Below are 17,796 nucleotides of genomic sequence, written 5' to 3'. Positions count from 1 at the left end.
TTTTATTTACACCTTCAACATTTGACATTTTGAATACTACTCCCTCCATCATCGTTTATATGACATAGTTAAATAAATTATGCTTATTAATAAAATTAATTAATTTAAATATTAGCATTAAATTTGTATTAAGTGTAATATTTTTTTTAAATTTATTTTAACTTTCATGAAAGTTAATTCATCTTTTCCTATTAGAGAGAAAGTGACAATTCAAAATAATAACATTTAGGATATGTTCGTTTGAGTTTAAAAAGAGTAAAATATAAGATAAATTAACAACAAAATGAGAGGTGAGATCCATATTTTTACACTTTATTTTAATTAAAAAATAATCTTAATTCACTTTTTTCCATTTATTTCCCCTTTATTCTTAATTATAGATTAAAATAAATAAGAGTATTTTAGTAAAAAAATAAGTAATACACAAGAGAGATAAAATGAAATCTTATAATAAGAAATAAAAAAAAATTGTTGACAATGTCATATAAATGTAGATAGAGGGAGTATTAATTGTGTTTTTTCCACAATCAATTGCATATGTATATAATAATGGAAGGATTTCTATTTTCATTATAAACAATTGTTTGTTTTGAAAAAAAAAGAAGAAAGATTTTCATTGTTAATAAATCGGTTTTTTTTTATCTTTCTCTCTTTCATATTTTTTTAAAAACAAAATACCCCCAAAATTCACAATATTTCATATCTATTTTTTTTCTTCCCCACTCCTCTTTTTTTTTTCTATTTATCTTATTTTTCTTCCTTATACAAAATAGATTTCTATCTTCTTTCATTTCCCTCAAATAAACACATCTATTGTTTTATTTCTCCGTCCTATTTTTCCTCTATCAAAAAAGACAAAAAGGAAAAACCATCGCATAGCAACTTTTAAATGGTTTTTTAGATAAGAGAGTGTAAATGGTTAGAAAGAAAGGCGATTGATGAGTATATTTAAGAAGTTTGTGTGTATTTTGTAAAATTTCACGAGAAATTTAGGTCGTATTTGGCAGAGATAAGGGTGCTACGTGGTGAAAGAAAAGGGGATGGGGTGGGAGTGGAGCGCCGTATACTGCCATCTTGGCATTTATTAATCATATACTGCCAAATTACACCTTTTTCAGAGTCAATCCCACGTTCCACAAACCTATCCACGCGTTGCCTTTCTATTTGCACACCATTACTGCTCCAATTCACATTTCACAGTTCACACTTTATACCTCACGCATTTACCTAACTGCCCCTCTTCTATAACTAAACACATTACTCTAATTACTGCAAAGATTGGATTAAAAAGTGTTGGATCCTATAAATGCCATGCCACACGTACTGTGACTGTAAATTTGATGGTAGCAGTAAATTACAGTGAAAACGTTGAAGAGAAGGGTTCTCCTTCTTCTCCATTGTCATCTCATTGGTGTTAGGTCGGTTCGGTTCACATGCATATGTACAGAAGAGAAGGGTTTTGGGCCTTGGAAATACTGAGGAGTGTCCTTTCACGAGTGTTGTCCTTCACATTTCAAAGAAAGGCCTACCACCCCATACCTTTTCACAGACACCTTTACGCCTTTATTATACCATGCCTATTGATTGTCCCCACTTTGATATTGATGGGTTGGCTACTATTCTTGTTCGAGTTTCTCACTTCATCATCAACCATCATACCCTCCAGACATCAATCAAAACAAATGATACCCTGCAGACCTCCCAAAAATATTGATTAATTTTAAATTTGATTAAAAAATCCGAATAAAAGTTATTTTTGTTAAAAGATAGAATTCAATCTTTTCTTCTATGTTTGGATAAATAATTTATAAATTAAAATTGATTTTAAATAAAATTCATTTGAGTTAACATTATTTTTGACATAAAGTATCTTATGTTTAGACTATTCAAAATTACTCTAATTCAAAAAAAATTTTGAACTTGGAATTAAGTCGCAACATGAAATTAAATGTATAAATATATACATAAAATTAGGTAAGTGGTATAATTTATTTTCTTTCATGATCATTTTCTCTTATATCATACAATCATAAAATAATCACTTTACTGTTTACTCATTTTCTTTCATGAATGAATTACATACCATAAAGCTCTCGAGTCTTGGCCACTCCAACACGTTGGCACATCACACATATATACACATAGATTTTTATTGGAAAAAATATCGCTTTTACGGTTCAACAATTCAAAATAAGAAATAATTACGGCCTAAAAGCTTATAAGTTCTGAATCTTACATCTATCCTCGCGCCTAAACTCTATGACAAGAAAAATAGGGAGGCTTTGGCAATCAGCATGTGCTCCCCATACTTGACTTTACCTTATGGTAAACTAACTAATCACTAATCAATATGTTTTGTTTCAACATTTCGTGCGGACATTTTTAATTTGATTTTTGCGTAGGACAACGTACGCTTACATATGATTATTAATGGGCTATTAGTACCTTACCCAGCACAAGAGTAATGAAACTTACTTCATGGCTGACACCCATGAGTGTGATGCCTTGATTTCCCATGTGTTTCCTACTTAAAGCTTCTATTACTTATACAAATATATCATTGTTTCCTTTTCTTTTTCTAGGAAAATAATTTGTCACTATTGACTAATTCACTTCATATGTCTTCAACAGGAAATAGCTTAAAAAGTATCGCTATCTCATTGAATGCTATGTTTCTATTTCAAGATAGGTGGCATAGACACGTTGCTGTTATTGCTGGCAGCTTTGAAAGTCAACTTATATAGATAGTATTCATCCCCTATCAACGCTTATCCTGGAATAAATATGAATAGTTCTTCAAACAAATCATGCATAATTTGATTCTGATTTCGGTTTAAGGAAATTTGATTAAATGGGTCTTGAACTCTTGATTTTTAGCCATAACATTTTTTTTTTGCTTAGTGCCAAGTGGATGTCGATACCCAGACCATGGATGAGTTCCATTATTTCTTTCGGTCTCATTCTTAGATCCCCGTTCCATCCTTCAGACCCTCCTTTTCGATCCCCTAAAATTTAAGATGAAAATTTTATTTTTAAATTGGGATGCCTCATTGAGCAATATATGTGTCACAGAGAAAGGTCGATAACATTATATATAATATAGTGTAATGTTATTCATATTATTTCCCGCTAAAGATATACAAGAAATACCTTTGGTAATTTTTTTTAATTAAGAGAGATAAAACGAGAAGAAAAAGAAATGTAAGATAAAATAATTTTTTATAAAATAGAGATAAAAAATATATTGTAAAAATATCTTGTTGCTCCCATAATATTTTTATTATAAAATTTATGTAATTATTTTAAAAAGAAATTCTATTTTCAAAATTATAGTAAATTAAAAATCCAAAATAAATACATTTTACTTATTTACTTAAAAGATTAAAGAAAAGTTAAATGATTAAGTAATATATCGAATTAAATGTTACTGGTAAGAGAGGCCCAATGATACGTGTTGGTGTAGGAAACGCGTGGTTCTGGCGCAGAAATGGACCTTTTTGGAATGACACGTTCTGACCTGTGAAACTACTTCTATCTTCTCCTCTCATCATGTTCTCAAAAGTCGCACCATATCGCTGCAATAAATTGCAAAAGTAGGCTTTTCTTTTTTGGTGACGTAGTGCAAAGGTCATCGATATGGACCCTCTCTTTATGGATCACGAGGGTGTTAAATCGGAACCCCTAATCAAATCAAAGTAGTATACAATAAAATTTTTTAACCCCATTGTTTTTTTGGAGTAAATTCTCATGGCTTTAATTTATGTCTTTGATAAATAAATAACAATGGTGCTTCCACTGCTCCTCCACACTTATTGGCCTTTGACTTTTGCCAACTTGCTTCTAGATGCTATGCTCTTGCCCTTTTCCTCCTTTGCTCCCTCTTAATAACTAAGCAAGAATCTATTACCAAATTTTATCACAAGAATTGTGGTGTCTATATAATCCTTAGAGTTTGTCTGTGTAGTTTTATTAAAAATAGTTATTTTTGGGGGTGTTCAAAATATTTAGATTGAAAAAGCAAGTAAATCCCTCATTTTTTCTTTTAATTATAAACGAAAAACTATTTAAATATATCTCTTTTATTTTTACCGAAAACAAAATATTCCTAACTTTTGTTAAAAAAAACTTAGAGAAAAAGATTCTATAGTGTGTTTAGATTGCGATTGGAATATTCCCAAAACTTTGGAGAAAACCCAAAAAGTTTGGCTTGTACTTTTTTACTCAAAACCATGATACTAGGTTTTGAATTTCAACTAAAGTGCAATAATATTCAAAATCAATGCATAATTACGTACTGATGCAGTAGTGTTAGCCTAACTAAGTCAGGGTATTTCAGTCATTTTGGGGTCGCAAGCCAGGTCACAGAGACCATTTGAGACTAATGAAAGGATCACGTTGTGTGAACGGGGATTTGTTGCGTTGTGTGATATGGAAAAAATCTGTACGAAAGTGCTTCCTGTTTCTATAAATACACCCTGGCCATGGTAAGAGTCCTAGCATACTGTTTGAAACCCCAAAGAGCCATTACTCATATAACCATCCTCTTTCTCTCATCTTTTCTTTTCCACATAACCTGCAACTTGTTTCGTTGATCCTCACTTTTTTTTCTTCTCGGGATCACTTCCTCCTAAAGCTACAAAAACTATTTTTGTTTCCTATATAGCAGGGAAGAGGGACCAATTTTTTTCGGTGACCTTCTTCCAATACATTGGCTTCCTGGTGGACAAGATTTTGCAAAAATCATGGAGGGAATGCGAGACAGAAACTCACAGCTTGAACTCCAAGACCAAGAGGGTACTAATATTGGGTCCTCTTTGTCAAAGCTGATATTAACAAGTGGCACAAACACCCTCGATTCAATTTTCTCGAATTGCCCCACAACAACAAATGGCAGCACTAGAAGCAACTCCGTGTTGGATTATTTAGAGCCCTTTGGGTCTTTGGGGTATGAGCCTTTGGGGTCTTCCGTGTACCTCCGCCAAAGGGACATCCTCCAAAAGTTCTACCAAGAAAGCCGAGGAAATGGGTCTTATAATGTTCCCACTTCCTCCTTGAGTAATTCGTTGACGAACCCTTGCAAGAAAAAGCTGTACAGGGGAGTGAGGCAGAGGCACTGGGGCAAATGGGTGGCGGAAATTAGACTCCCACAGAACAGGATGAGAGTGTGGTTGGGAACCTACGACACCGCCGAAGCTGCTGCCTACGCCTACGACCGCGCCGCGTACAAGCTCCGTGGAGAGTACGCGCGTTTGAACTTCCCCAATCTCAAGGACCCCACCAAGCTAGGTTTCGGTGACTCCGCCAGATTGAACGCCTTGAAGTCCTCCGTCGACGCCAAAATTCAAGCCATATGCCAGAAGGTCAAAAGGGAGAGAGCCAAAAAGAATGCCGCCAAGAAGCTTCACAATAGCACTGACCCTAAACGCGGCCAGAGTGAGAAGCCCTCCTCCTCGTCCTCGCCGTCGCCGTCGCCGTCGCCGTCGATTTTTAACGATAATTGGGCGAACCAGTTGTTTTCTCCGGCCGTTTCGGAGGATGGGTTTTGGAAGGGGGAGAATTCGCATTCGCCGGCCTCGGTTTTGACCGAGTGTCAAACAGAGGAAACAGAGTTGTTGTTCGAAGGTTGTTCTCTGGCTAGATTGCCTTCCTTCGACCCCGAGTTGATTTGGGAGGTTCTGACCGTTTAATTAGTTGATACTGTCTTCCTTTCTTAGGTTACTACTTACAGCGAGCGCTCATGTCATGTGTATATGAAAAATATATATTATTAGTGTGGTCTTGTTTTGTTTGTCGGAATGGGAAGAGGTCCTTTAGCGTATGCCTGTGGTTTCGGCCTTGGTTTTTTGCTCAAGCCTTGCTTCAGGGATTTTCCTATTGCACTTGTTGTCAATTGTGATAGAGTTCTCCCTCCATTATGAATTTTTCCTATTCACAGCACTTTTTGTCTGAAACTGCAACCCTGTTCTTCACCATCCATAATTAATACTACAATCCAATTGCAGTTTAGTTCTTCTGATTACTTGTACTAAATTTGTCTCAGGATATAAGATATTTTACTGATCTCCTAACATTGATTGGAACTCCGCTTGTAAATATTCTGTTTGGTTGCGTTGCAGGTTCGTCAAATTAAAACCCCTGCTTGCTACACGAGAATTGTCTCCAAAACAGTATCTAATATGTTGGGTTTGACGCTTAAAGTGGGACGTAAATAGTAGTTAATTAGAAAATCAAATTTAAGGCTCTATATTATTCTAACCTCTTTATGTCAAAGCAACACTTCACTTTAATTTTTTCTATTAAAAATACTGTCGATTATATTCCTCTTAGACCAAACTGTTATTGCTAACACTTGATTACTTTAATTGTGAATACAAATTTATTTAGTATTTATATTGATAAAAAAATGTCTTTTAACCTAATATTTTGTTGATGTTTAAATAAGAGCTTCTCTAATTCAATTGGTTGACTAAGTTCGTAAGGATTCTTAAAAAATTTCATGAGTTCTTAATTATTGAAACAAATGAGGATGAATTTTGAATTGCTTGTGTGAACAATCGTTATATAAGTAATTGTGTCTTAACAATATAAATTTATTTTTCTACCTTAGAAAAGTAAGTTATAAACTTTGTTAAAAAATTTAGTATTGAAGTGAAAATTTGTTAAAGATTTTAAATCTGATGTGATATAGTAGAATTTTTTTAAAAAAAAGAGTTAAGAAATCATTTAAGATCAGTAGCACAGGACATACTCTTTTTAGAAATTATATATTTATTTGTGTATTTGAAATTGCTTCTTTATAACACTTATTTTTTTTTAAAAAGAATAAAAATAATAACTCAATGGAATCATTTTCTCAAATATGTTGCAAAAGTATATTTTTCTTATTAACATAACTCAAGTAATATATTATGTCAGAATTAATTTTAAATCTAATATATTTTTTACACATAAATTAATTTACTCAAAATTTAATTTTACAAAATGAAATTTATATAGGGGTGTAGGATTGTTGGCGGGACTTACAACGCAGAACAGGAGTCGTAGTGTGATTACAGCGATTTTATTTTGATAGGTGTTTTGTGACTTTGTTGTTACAGCTTGGGAGGTAAAGGTTATTTTTCGGCAAATTCACTTCAGAGAGTTCCTTTTAGAAACTAATTTTCAATTAGGGTCGGTTTTAAAACATTTTGTGAAGGGGGTCTGTTTTGTATGAGCATTTTACAGAGGGGAATGACAAAACACATATTTCACCAAGACGAACAACAAAATACGTGCATATTTCGCCAACAGGAACAACGAAATAAGTGTAGGTCAGGTCAGGTGCAATGTGCAGCACGTAGGGGTGCAGTGTGTAGAGTGAATTTCGTCATCCGCATTGGCGAAATAGGCGCAGTATGTTGATTTTGTCATCCTCATTGACGAAATAGGTGGTGCTGTTACTTTCTTGCACCATTTAAATTTCAGCCCCCCACCCCCTCCCCCTCCCCTTTACATAACACCCTTCCGTTTATTTTGAGGGGAATGACGAAACACATATTTCGCCAAGAGGAACAGCGAAATAGGTGTATCACCTATTTCGATAATGAGGATAGCGAAATCCACATGCTGCACCTATTTCGCCAATGTGGATGGCAAAATTCACTATGCACACTGCACCCCTACGTGCTGCACACTTCACCTGACCTGACCTACACTTATTTCGTTGTTCCTATTGACGAAATATGCACCTATTTCGCTGTTCCTCTTGACGAAATATGTGTTTTATCATTCCCCTCCGCAAAACGCTCACACAAAATAGATCTCCTTTGCAAAAATGTTTCAAAACAGACCCTGATTGAGAATTAGTTTCTAAAAGAAATTCCCTGAGTTCAATTTACCTTATTTTTCATTGTATTTGGGATATGATACTCCTTATACCTAAGTAAATAAAATCTGTTTTTGCTGATAAAAAAAATAAATTTATAAATTCTAATTAACCAATGACGACTGTCGATTTTATTTAGTCGATCACCATCACAGCAAACATGTTTTTCGTAATTGGGTTGGGGGTATTGTACCTGAAACATGTTTTGGGAGGAGGAATTTTATAATGCATCCCTTAAGTTTGCTACATGCTATACACTGTAGCGAGTTTGTGTGAGGTACATTTTTTATTTTTTTTCAATCGGCTTTGTGAGGCACATGGCAACTATTATCCAGAGTTTAAGTGTGAAGAAGGACTCCTAGAAGTCATAACACATACGTTAGTGCGTTACTTGAATAAGTTGACAATAGAATACAAGGGAAAATGGGCTTGATGATAGAGAAACCTCTATATATCAAGCTTGGAAAAAGCAAAGGAGAACTCAATCTCTTGTTTCTCTTCAACACAACTACGTAGCCCCTTGTAATTGCTGAGAAGAATAGACAAGCTGATACTGGCTAAACCTTCATGCAATTGTTTCCATAATTCGGTATGATTTATGTGAGAATTATGTACAAACAATAAAAGCATGTAAGGCTCAACTCAAGGCCTGGAGGGTTTGCTTACCATCTGCAAATGCATAATAGGAAAAGTATTGATGGACATCCAATTTGTCATTGCACACTATGAGAGACACATAAAAGAGAGAAAACTATAAATATTATAAGTATTCTGATGTGATATATGATGAAAGAGAGAGAGACAAATTATAGATATTAGTTAGATATTTAAAAAGGATGGATATTTGTATATTATTATTTTATATAAAAATTTAAGAGATATAAAATGACGTAGTTTGAAAACACTTGTATACAACATAAAAAGCTTATGTCGTAAGACATCAATTTTAATCTATTAGCATGAAGAAATACCCTTTTCTAAAGGAGAACCAATAATCGTAAATATATGAAATGTCAAAATGCTAGCTGATTTGGGACTTGATAGCAAACAAAAATGAATTTCTATATGTTTTCACCAACATATTGGACCTATCCTTGACTAGTATATATGTTGCCCACATACAAGCAGTGCAACCAATTTAATTTGATGATAATCAGAAAATTCTTAAAACGAATACTCAAAATCACTGGAGATTTGCATGAACATATTTCAAATGCATTCACACGGTTGAAAACACTTTTAAAATAAAGGAGTAATAATACAAAATAAGTGTACTTACCAAAATTCAGAGTAGACACATGTTAGTGTGAATATGGATAAAATGAACTCTTAGATTTTGCACGTCAAACTCAGAGTGACCTTTATTAAGAGAATAAAAGACTTTGACGTTTAATTAAATAAATTAGGAGAGTAAAAATGAGTATATGAAAAGAGTATGAGGGAGCCTATTACTTAGTGTAGAGTGAGAGTTACAAGTCTTTATTTGTAGGGACTATTATGTTAACGTAACAATCTTTGCAGATAATGTTAGAAATATAGTGTAATTTAGAGATGATTATTTACCTGCCCGTGATAAGAAAGAAAATGAAAATATGAATAAGATGTTAGAGATAATGTGTCTGTTGAAAGTTTGACGGCTAAGGATTGGACGTTCGTTTTCTTTTGACAGGACTGACATGAAAGATTGACGTGTATTCTGAAATGTCACATAATATATCACACGTATTTTGTAGATCATGATCATTACAACAATAATAAAAAAACTCTTGTTGCTTTTTACAATTGTAATTATTGACTTGAAGGTCAAAATCTTTGCCAATCATGATCATATATGAACTTGACTTAAATGATACCATGAAAATTCTAGTTACTTTGGCAAATATTCTACTCTACTAAACTAGTGCAAAACTCTACCATAGTTGAGTAACCAAACCAAAATTACTATGAGATTCTAGAAAGGAAGGTGAAAGAACGCTGATCTAGTAAATAGGAAAATACTAAACGTCTATGGTCTATCTCATTTTATTGAAATAATTTCTTCAAAACTAATCCTATCACAAACTTAATAATAATATTCTCTTTAATGATATTAACAAGAGATATGATATTTTAATTGGACATATATAAAAACATCTCTGTAGAAAACTCAAAACGGATTGTTTGATTACTGAATGGGCTGGACCAGATGAGAGAAAGGACCAAGCTTGAATTATTTTTAAGTTAAAAATTTTTTGGGTCGTAAAGCTTTTTAGGCCTTGTTCTCATGTTTGGGCCATCTTCGGCATTTTCTGGTAATGGGTTCAATTAAATGGGCAATGAGTGTCCCATTACCCACAGTTGGCAATATGGGTGAATAGTCTCGCATCACCCAATAGCCCAGCCCTCACGGCTTAACTAGTTCACTTCAGATTGCTATGCACGTTATATTCGTTTAAAAATTTCAGCCCAAACTTGCAAATAATCATTATAATTTATATAATCGCTTACCTAATTACTGTAACTGAAATCATTATTTAAATTGGCAATTATAAATGATTTATTTTTTTGTTGATGGATAAAAAGTCAATATTTATGTATAAGCGATCCTAGTGCTGTTCGGTATGTGCATAAGAAAGAGATTAATAGAGTAGAAGGAAATGTGATAGATGAAAAATGGGAGTGTAATTAGAGGATGGACTTTTGGTTGAGTAAATGGGATCCACACACTTTATCCCGTATTTTGTGGCTGCCTCCATGTGAACGGGATCAGAATTTCAACTAAGAAGAACCCTCTTTTTACCGTTGACTCTCTCCTTCCAATGGAACAAGTCTAATATTATTTCTCACAGATAGGTAAAGTGATATCCATGCACCAGTTGACTGCTTATCGGATGAGATAATAAAAAGGAAAATAAAATAAAAAATTAAAACTATGTTTAACAAGACATTTCAATTCGTTTTTACTGGTTAAAAAACTTGTTTCAATTTTTGATAAATAAATTTTTTTATAGCAATTTTTAACATCTTTTAAACATTATGAAAAAGTATTTTTTAAAATGTTAATTTCTAGTTTCTAATTTTTAACATCTTTTAAACATTACGAGAAGTATTTTATCAAATACAGACTAATTTTTCAACTATTAGTTAACTTTTTCGTTAATAGCAAGCTTTCCAATTTCTAGTTAACTTTTTAGCTAATTTTTCCGAATATAACCTAAAACAAGAAAAATAAAAAATTTATTTTCTTTAATTTTAAAATATATTTTTAAGATGTGTATATAAAATAAAAAACTATATATATTACACATCAATATTTTAAGAGTAAACCATGAATTTGATTCTTAAGTATCAATCTCTCTTAAATGGTTTTGAAACTAAGAAAAAAAATACTAAGAAGTCCTAGAAGCATTAAAAAGTATATTAAGTAGCCTCTTAAATATTAAAAAATCTTTTAAATTAGTCCTTCAGTTTTACTGAAATACATCAATCAAGAAAATAAAATGACGAGTATTTAATTATTCAAGATTACTTAAGCAGTTTTATTACTTCAGAAACTATTATAATTTAGTAGAGAGGTTAAATGTTTGACGAAAATTTGGTGGTTTAATCAATTATTTGAATATTCAGATAATTAAACCCGAGGAAGAAGGATTTTAAAACGAAACCGTATGTGTAGAAAGGCATGAAAAAGAGACATGTGCATGTTTCTACAGGACCAGGACCATTGTATAAAAGACATGATTAGTAGTGTGAACTGCTTGTTGATGGTGATCATATATAAAGCCTCTCCAATAACTCGAACGTTTGTTCAACAGGGCCAAACCTTGTCCATCCACGTTGACGGAAACTGAAAACTGTCAAAGGAAGACGCTTAGATGTTGCTGCAGATGAGAAGCTGAACAAAAACGAAAGGAAGCACATGCTAGCGGAGGAACCAAAGCCCTTTCTCCATTGTCATTGTTAAATTCAATTTTAATTAATTAATGCACGTCACTGGAACTCATTTCGATCTGTTTTATGTCTCATTCTCTACTTTCTTCATGAAGAAAATCAAAATAAAAAGTATTTTAAAAGGCTTATTCAATAAATAACTTAGTAAATAAAAGTTATTGTAAACAGGTTTTTTTTATATTAAAATTAAACAAAGATCATTTTGACAAAAGCAATCTCAATCTATACTTGACAATTTTAATTAGTTTGATAATAAATAACAATTTTTCTGTGTGATACTTTATGATTTTAATTTTGTGTTTAAATAATTATTCAGATATAACGTCAGCAACATCAACTACATGTTTCGTAGGGTGCTCATAACAGTTAATTATATACATGATTTTGAATCCAAGATGATTTAGCTTTCATTATTTTTAACTCAAATAAAATGGAAATGGAAAACCTGCAAGAAAAAAAAAAACACTGAAAAACATCATCCAGAGGATCAAACCCGAGACCTAATGCTATCGAAACATGAGTTTGCCACTGCACTATACTACATGCATTATGCATTTGCTACACCCTGATGATCTACATCGTTAATTAATCTATCCTTATATCCAAAGGTAACAATGTCTGACCTAGAAAAAGACATCGATTAAGCCTTATTTCAGCCTTAATATCTTGTTAATAACGACAATATTTCACGTGGGATCAAACATGCTTTAGCTGGAATAATTAACAAGAGAGGTTAGCCTTTAGCAGCAGCCTTGAAGGACGATAACAAAGAATTAAAGCAACTTTAAGTCCTCGATGGCATCTTTAATCGATCACATAAGCGTTAATGCAAATATTTATGTTTCCTGTTTGACATTCCCTCCTTGTCTTGTCCCTGTTTCCCCTTTTTTTCATTTTATCGTTTATAGTATCAAACTATCAAAAGTCCTTCTATTTCACGTGTAACTTCCTTGTTACATCTTAAAGGGGATAAATTATAAAAAAGATTAGAATAAATCTTTAATGCGGTCCTTCACTTTATTAGTTGCCAAACTACCTTTACAATTATCTTATATAAAAAAGTAAAAATAAGAAACTATTAATATGAAATGAAAATAATTATTTGCTTCCATCCTCGGACTTTGGTGATTATCAAAATTAATTATCTAACCTTTAATATTCTAAATAAGTTTTAATAATTTGTTAAGCAAAATAACTAATTACTATATTGGATATAATAAAAAGGCTTAATTAGTTCCCATAAAATTATATATCAAAGTTTGAATTATTTTTTTTATTGAGAAATATTAATGGTTAGTTTTTATTCGGAGTGGATGAAATTATGTTGAGGTGTGTTCATATATATTTAGTATTTAATCATTTTTTGGGTAGGATTATTTTTTTAAAAAGATACATGTGAAAAAAATATATAATATTTTTTCTTCTAAAATCTGATTTTATAAATATTATTATGAGATCTCATAATAATATTTATAAATTCTAGAATTTATAATTCTACCTTATTCATTCTGACTTGACAATGATGCATGATTTTTTCTCGTATAAGATCACCACGGAAAGAAGAGGCAGTTAGCGTTCTTGAAGATGGAGTTGACCTTTAGAAAATAAATTATATTATCTTAATAACTTAAGAGATTAAGTAATTTAGAATAAAATAAAAACTTGATTGAAGAAGAAAATATAGGTTAGATGCAATAGGAATGGGGTCATTGCAGCAGCTGCCTGTACAGTTGTAACAACTCGACAAGTAACAATCCTAAGTCCTAACTACCCATAGAGTGTTCTTGGCAACCATCCATCATCACCAACCCATTTACATAAATCCTGTTGTATGTGAACACTTTTCAGAGGACTAGCGCTCCTCCATTCTATTCTCTCCTACCTGTCTGTTTAATGAAAATTTATAAAAAAATTTCAATTATTTATTTTATTATAGTTTTAAGAGAAGTTATCGAAATATAAATAGGACGAGGCAAAAAGTTATTTTAAAAAAAAAATTAGTATGCTAAATTTAAACCATATTTTAAAAAAAAACATAGTTATAGGCTTTTGTTTTTTTAAGTTATCGATTGTGTTATAAGAATATTGACTTAATAATTGAAGAAAAAAAAGGAAGAAAAAAGATGTCATGTGTTCGAATTATTTTTCCTAACATTCTAGTAAAGTTAATAACTAACATTGGCTTAGGAAAAAAAAGTAGTCAATTGTGTTACTTATTTACTTGCTAAATAGAAAAACTCAAGCCACGTGAATTTAAAACATCATTCTATTAATTTCTTTTATATAATTTTGATGTAGAAATATAATTTCTCTCATCTTCTATTAATAGAAAGTTCTTGAACAAATTTCTTAAGAAATTACATGTTTGTATTTTATTCGACAAAAGTTAAAGAGAGGATAATTAATTTAATAATTATAAATTATTAATATAATCATAAATAATTATTAATTTATTTAATAGTAAGTGTTTTATATTATCAATTTATAAACTATTTTTTTAATAAAATATTATAAAAAATAGAGAATTTTACCAAAATTAACCATGTATTTAGATTACGTTTATCTCTTTGTTCAACTCGATCTCTTCATTTGGTTTGATCATAGTTAATTATTACACTCTGATTGATTTGGCTAGGTTAAACTGTTGGCTCGAGATTTGGAAGTCTCATCGGTCTCTAAACATGTTGAAATGGGGCAAATTGCCTCCAAGGGGCTCCTTTTACAAAGTAATTCTCCAAATGGGGTTCTTTTTAAACAATTTTCGGCATGAGTCTATTTTCTACGTAGGGTGCATGCAACTTGCAAAGAAATTGCCAGCAATATTGACGATTTGACCATGTAGCGACACGTGGAGGGAGGAAATCGCCAGTAGCTTTGGCGAGATACATGCATGAGGAAATCGCCAGTCAAACCAGCGATTTAAGGCTGACATGGCAGGTCTCGCCAGGGGCAATGGCGAGACCAAACTGCTGCAGTTCAGGCTAGGGCGTAGAGGACCAAAGGCTAGGGTGTAGGCTGATAACTGCTAAATAATTGTATTTTGATAGTAGAAAATAAGGCAAAATTGTCTTTAAAAATAATTATTTAGCAGTTATTTGCGCTTAAATATTAAAGAATTGATGTTTTGTTGAATTTTGGCTGCAGATATAAAAACTGGAGGTGTCACAAGCAAAAAGGCCAGAAAAATTGAAGAAAAGAAGAAAATCTGAAGCAGGCCCAGCCCAAGACGCGCGCTAAGTGTGCGTCACGCGCTAAGTCCATGAACCAACAGAAGCGCGCGCTAAGCCTGCAACACGCGCGCTAAGCCCGCGATCTAACAGAAGCGTGCGCTAAGCCTGCAACACGCGCGCTAAGCCCGCGATCTAACAGAAGCGTGCGCTAAGCCTGCAACATGCGCGCTAAGCGCGAGATCTACACGCGCTGAGCGTGGGGGTGTCGCGCTGAGCGCGCCTACGAAGGCCCAAAGCCCACTTCAGCAGCCAGTCCAAGGGACAAAACACACCACGATAGAACCCCCTCTCCTAGGGGTTTCATTTACTCTCTTCCTTTCTTTCACCCCTCTTCTACTTGTAAAGCCCTCAATGGCCATGAGTGGCTAAACCCTTAGTTAGGGCCTGGCAGGCCTAGAAGCCAATGTGATGTATGATGTACTCTTCACTATTTATCAATGCAATACCAGGTTTTTCTTTCCTATTTTCTTTTCTGTTTTTATCTTGCATACTCATCTTTATATTCTGTTAGGGGTTAGAGGCTCGGGAGAGGATAACTTCTAATAGAACAAGAAGAAAAAATATCATAATAAAATCATTGCATTATGCCCATGCGTCAAAGCAAACATCTAGAATTAGAACTTCATGCATTTTATCTATTGAGTCTTTGCAAAGGCATTTGGGGGATAGATAGGTAAAATAGGCTTGTCATCGTGAGGCATCAGGGGCAAGTAAATGAATAGATGTGGGTGGGATAAAATCACCTGAATTGGTAAAGAAAAAATCATAAACTCATACATCCTAGGCAGATAAGGCAAGTCAGTTCCTAACACTATTTCATCTTGAATTTATCTTTTGTCTAAATCTTTTATCTTTCTTATCTTTCATCTTTTTCTTTATCTTTTAATTTTATCTTTAATTCTTTTATCTTCTAATTTTATCTTTAAATCTTTTATCTTTTCTTTACCTTATCTTCTATCTTTCTTTATCTTTTATTCTTAAATTCTTATCTCTTGCTTTTAAATTGGGTTTGCATTAATCTAAGTACAAACAAAGTCCCTGTGGATTCGACACTCGGACTTCCGAGAACTTTACTACTTGTAACGATTTGGTACACTTGCCAAAGTCATAACACAGGCACAGGTTAGCTTGGTATCGCCAATAGTATTGGCAGGATATGGGGTTAGCTTGGTATCGCCATTACCCCTGACGAGATCAGCTTGGTGAATAAAAAGACTGTGTTAAGGAGAGAAGGCATGCATTCATCTTCCTCGTGTGTGTGCCTTTTACGCTAGTGCTTGCAAGCTTTCTTATATTCTTCATCTTTTCTTCAGTTCTTTGAAAGTTGGTAAGTTAGTTAATATTTGTTGCATTTTAATTATTTAATTGTTTCTATTTTAATAATTAAGTAAATTACTTTAGATATTATAAAGTTTATATGTAATGAAATAATAAATGATATTAAGTTCTTAGTTTTAGTTATTACTTTTGAATGTTGTTAGTTTTAAGTCTTAGTTTTATATGGTAAGTTAATTAAGTTATTAGTTTGATAAGGTACGTTAGTTTTAAGTCTTAGTTTTATATGGTAAGTTAATTAAGTTATTAATTTTATAAGGTACGTTAATTAAGTTATTAAAGCTCGGAAATTTTAAAGCCACTAAAAGAAATGATCAACACCAAACTAATTTAAGATAACAAATATTACAACATTCTCAGATTCAAAATTTATTCAGCACTTTAAATAATTACTTCAAATAATTTGAAAGTTGAAAGCTCACAAAATTAAAAGTTGAAGGCTGAGAAATTTGTTGAAGGTTGAAAAATTTAAAAGTTGAAGGATGAGAAATTTCAAAGTTAAAGGGTGAAAAATTTGAAATTTGAAGGCTGACAGAGCTGAGAAAAAATTCGAAGTTCAAAGTTGAAGGGAGAGAAAATTTCTAAGCTTCAAAATTTTTGAAAGGCAGACTAAAGTATGGCAGCAGGGTGCCATTTAAAGGAATTTTTCAAGACCAAACTCGCCAGTCCCAGCTGCGTGACCAACATGTTGTCCCGCCAGTGAAAGTGGCGAGAGCCACTGTGCCTAGCTGTGCCCTACACCTTGCCCTAGTCTGGCGCGTCTGAACCATGCATGGCTGTGTCGCCAACAGTGGTGGTGAAATCACTGGCTATTTCGCCAGTGGTAATGACTACACCCATGCCATGTCATCTTCAACCCATGAGTCAAACCAACGATTTCATCATCCGCCACGCGTCTCCACCTCCGCTATCTCGTCGTGCATGCTGGTGGGATCCCTTTAGCCCTACGTCTAAAACGACACCCCCCCCCCCCCCATAAATTATTTTAAAAAGAGATCCATACTGAAAATAAGTTTGTAAAAGAAACCCAAATGGATTAATTTGCCGTTGAAATGGACCTGCCCATGACTCAATACAATTCAACTTTGAATAGGGGATTCAATTCACTTGATGAGTCATGCATCTTTTTTAATGGTTGGACATTGTCACTTGAAAAAAAAAATTCAATTTGTACCTCACTTGTGTTTAAAGTTTGGTTACATTTTTACCGAAGTAATCGTATCTTAAAATTTTTGATAAAGGATTGTCACTTTCAATTTTCGAATATGTTGCATCCTCAAACTATTAAGTCCAACTATTTCGAACAAATAAAAAAAACAATAAAGCATTTCTATATTCACTGGAAAATAAAAGCTTCGTACGCATCTAGGCAATCTACTTTCCACGTTGAAGCTTCATTCGATCATTTCAACATTTCACCATGATTTGTTCCACAGG

The 17,796-nt window shown here is 32.9% G+C and overlaps 1 protein-coding gene across 1 annotated transcript; it reads left to right on the top strand.

The window, feature by feature from the left end:
- The first annotated feature begins 4,490 nt into the window (after positions 1-4,490).
- Positions 4,491-5,937, top strand: LOC100785364 (ethylene-responsive transcription factor ERF061). Its single transcript, XM_003516671.5, has one exon. It carries the CDS (start codon positions 4,743-4,745, stop codon positions 5,685-5,687), a length of 945 nt encoding a protein of 314 aa, XP_003516719.1. The 5' UTR covers positions 4,491-4,742; the 3' UTR covers positions 5,688-5,937.
- Positions 5,938-17,796: the final 11,859 nt, after the last annotated feature.

Source organism: Glycine max, chromosome 1 (genome assembly GCF_000004515.6).
Source record: "Glycine max cultivar Williams 82 chromosome 1, Glycine_max_v4.0, whole genome shotgun sequence".
NCBI lineage: Eukaryota > Viridiplantae > Streptophyta > Magnoliopsida > Fabales > Fabaceae > Glycine > Glycine max.
This window is presented reverse-complemented; position numbering and strand designations above follow the sequence as displayed.

Coding starts and splice junctions, on each gene's coding strand:
- LOC100785364 (XM_003516671.5), top strand. CDS start 4,743: ATGGAGGGAATGCGAGACAGAAACTCACAGCTTGAACTCCAAGACCAA.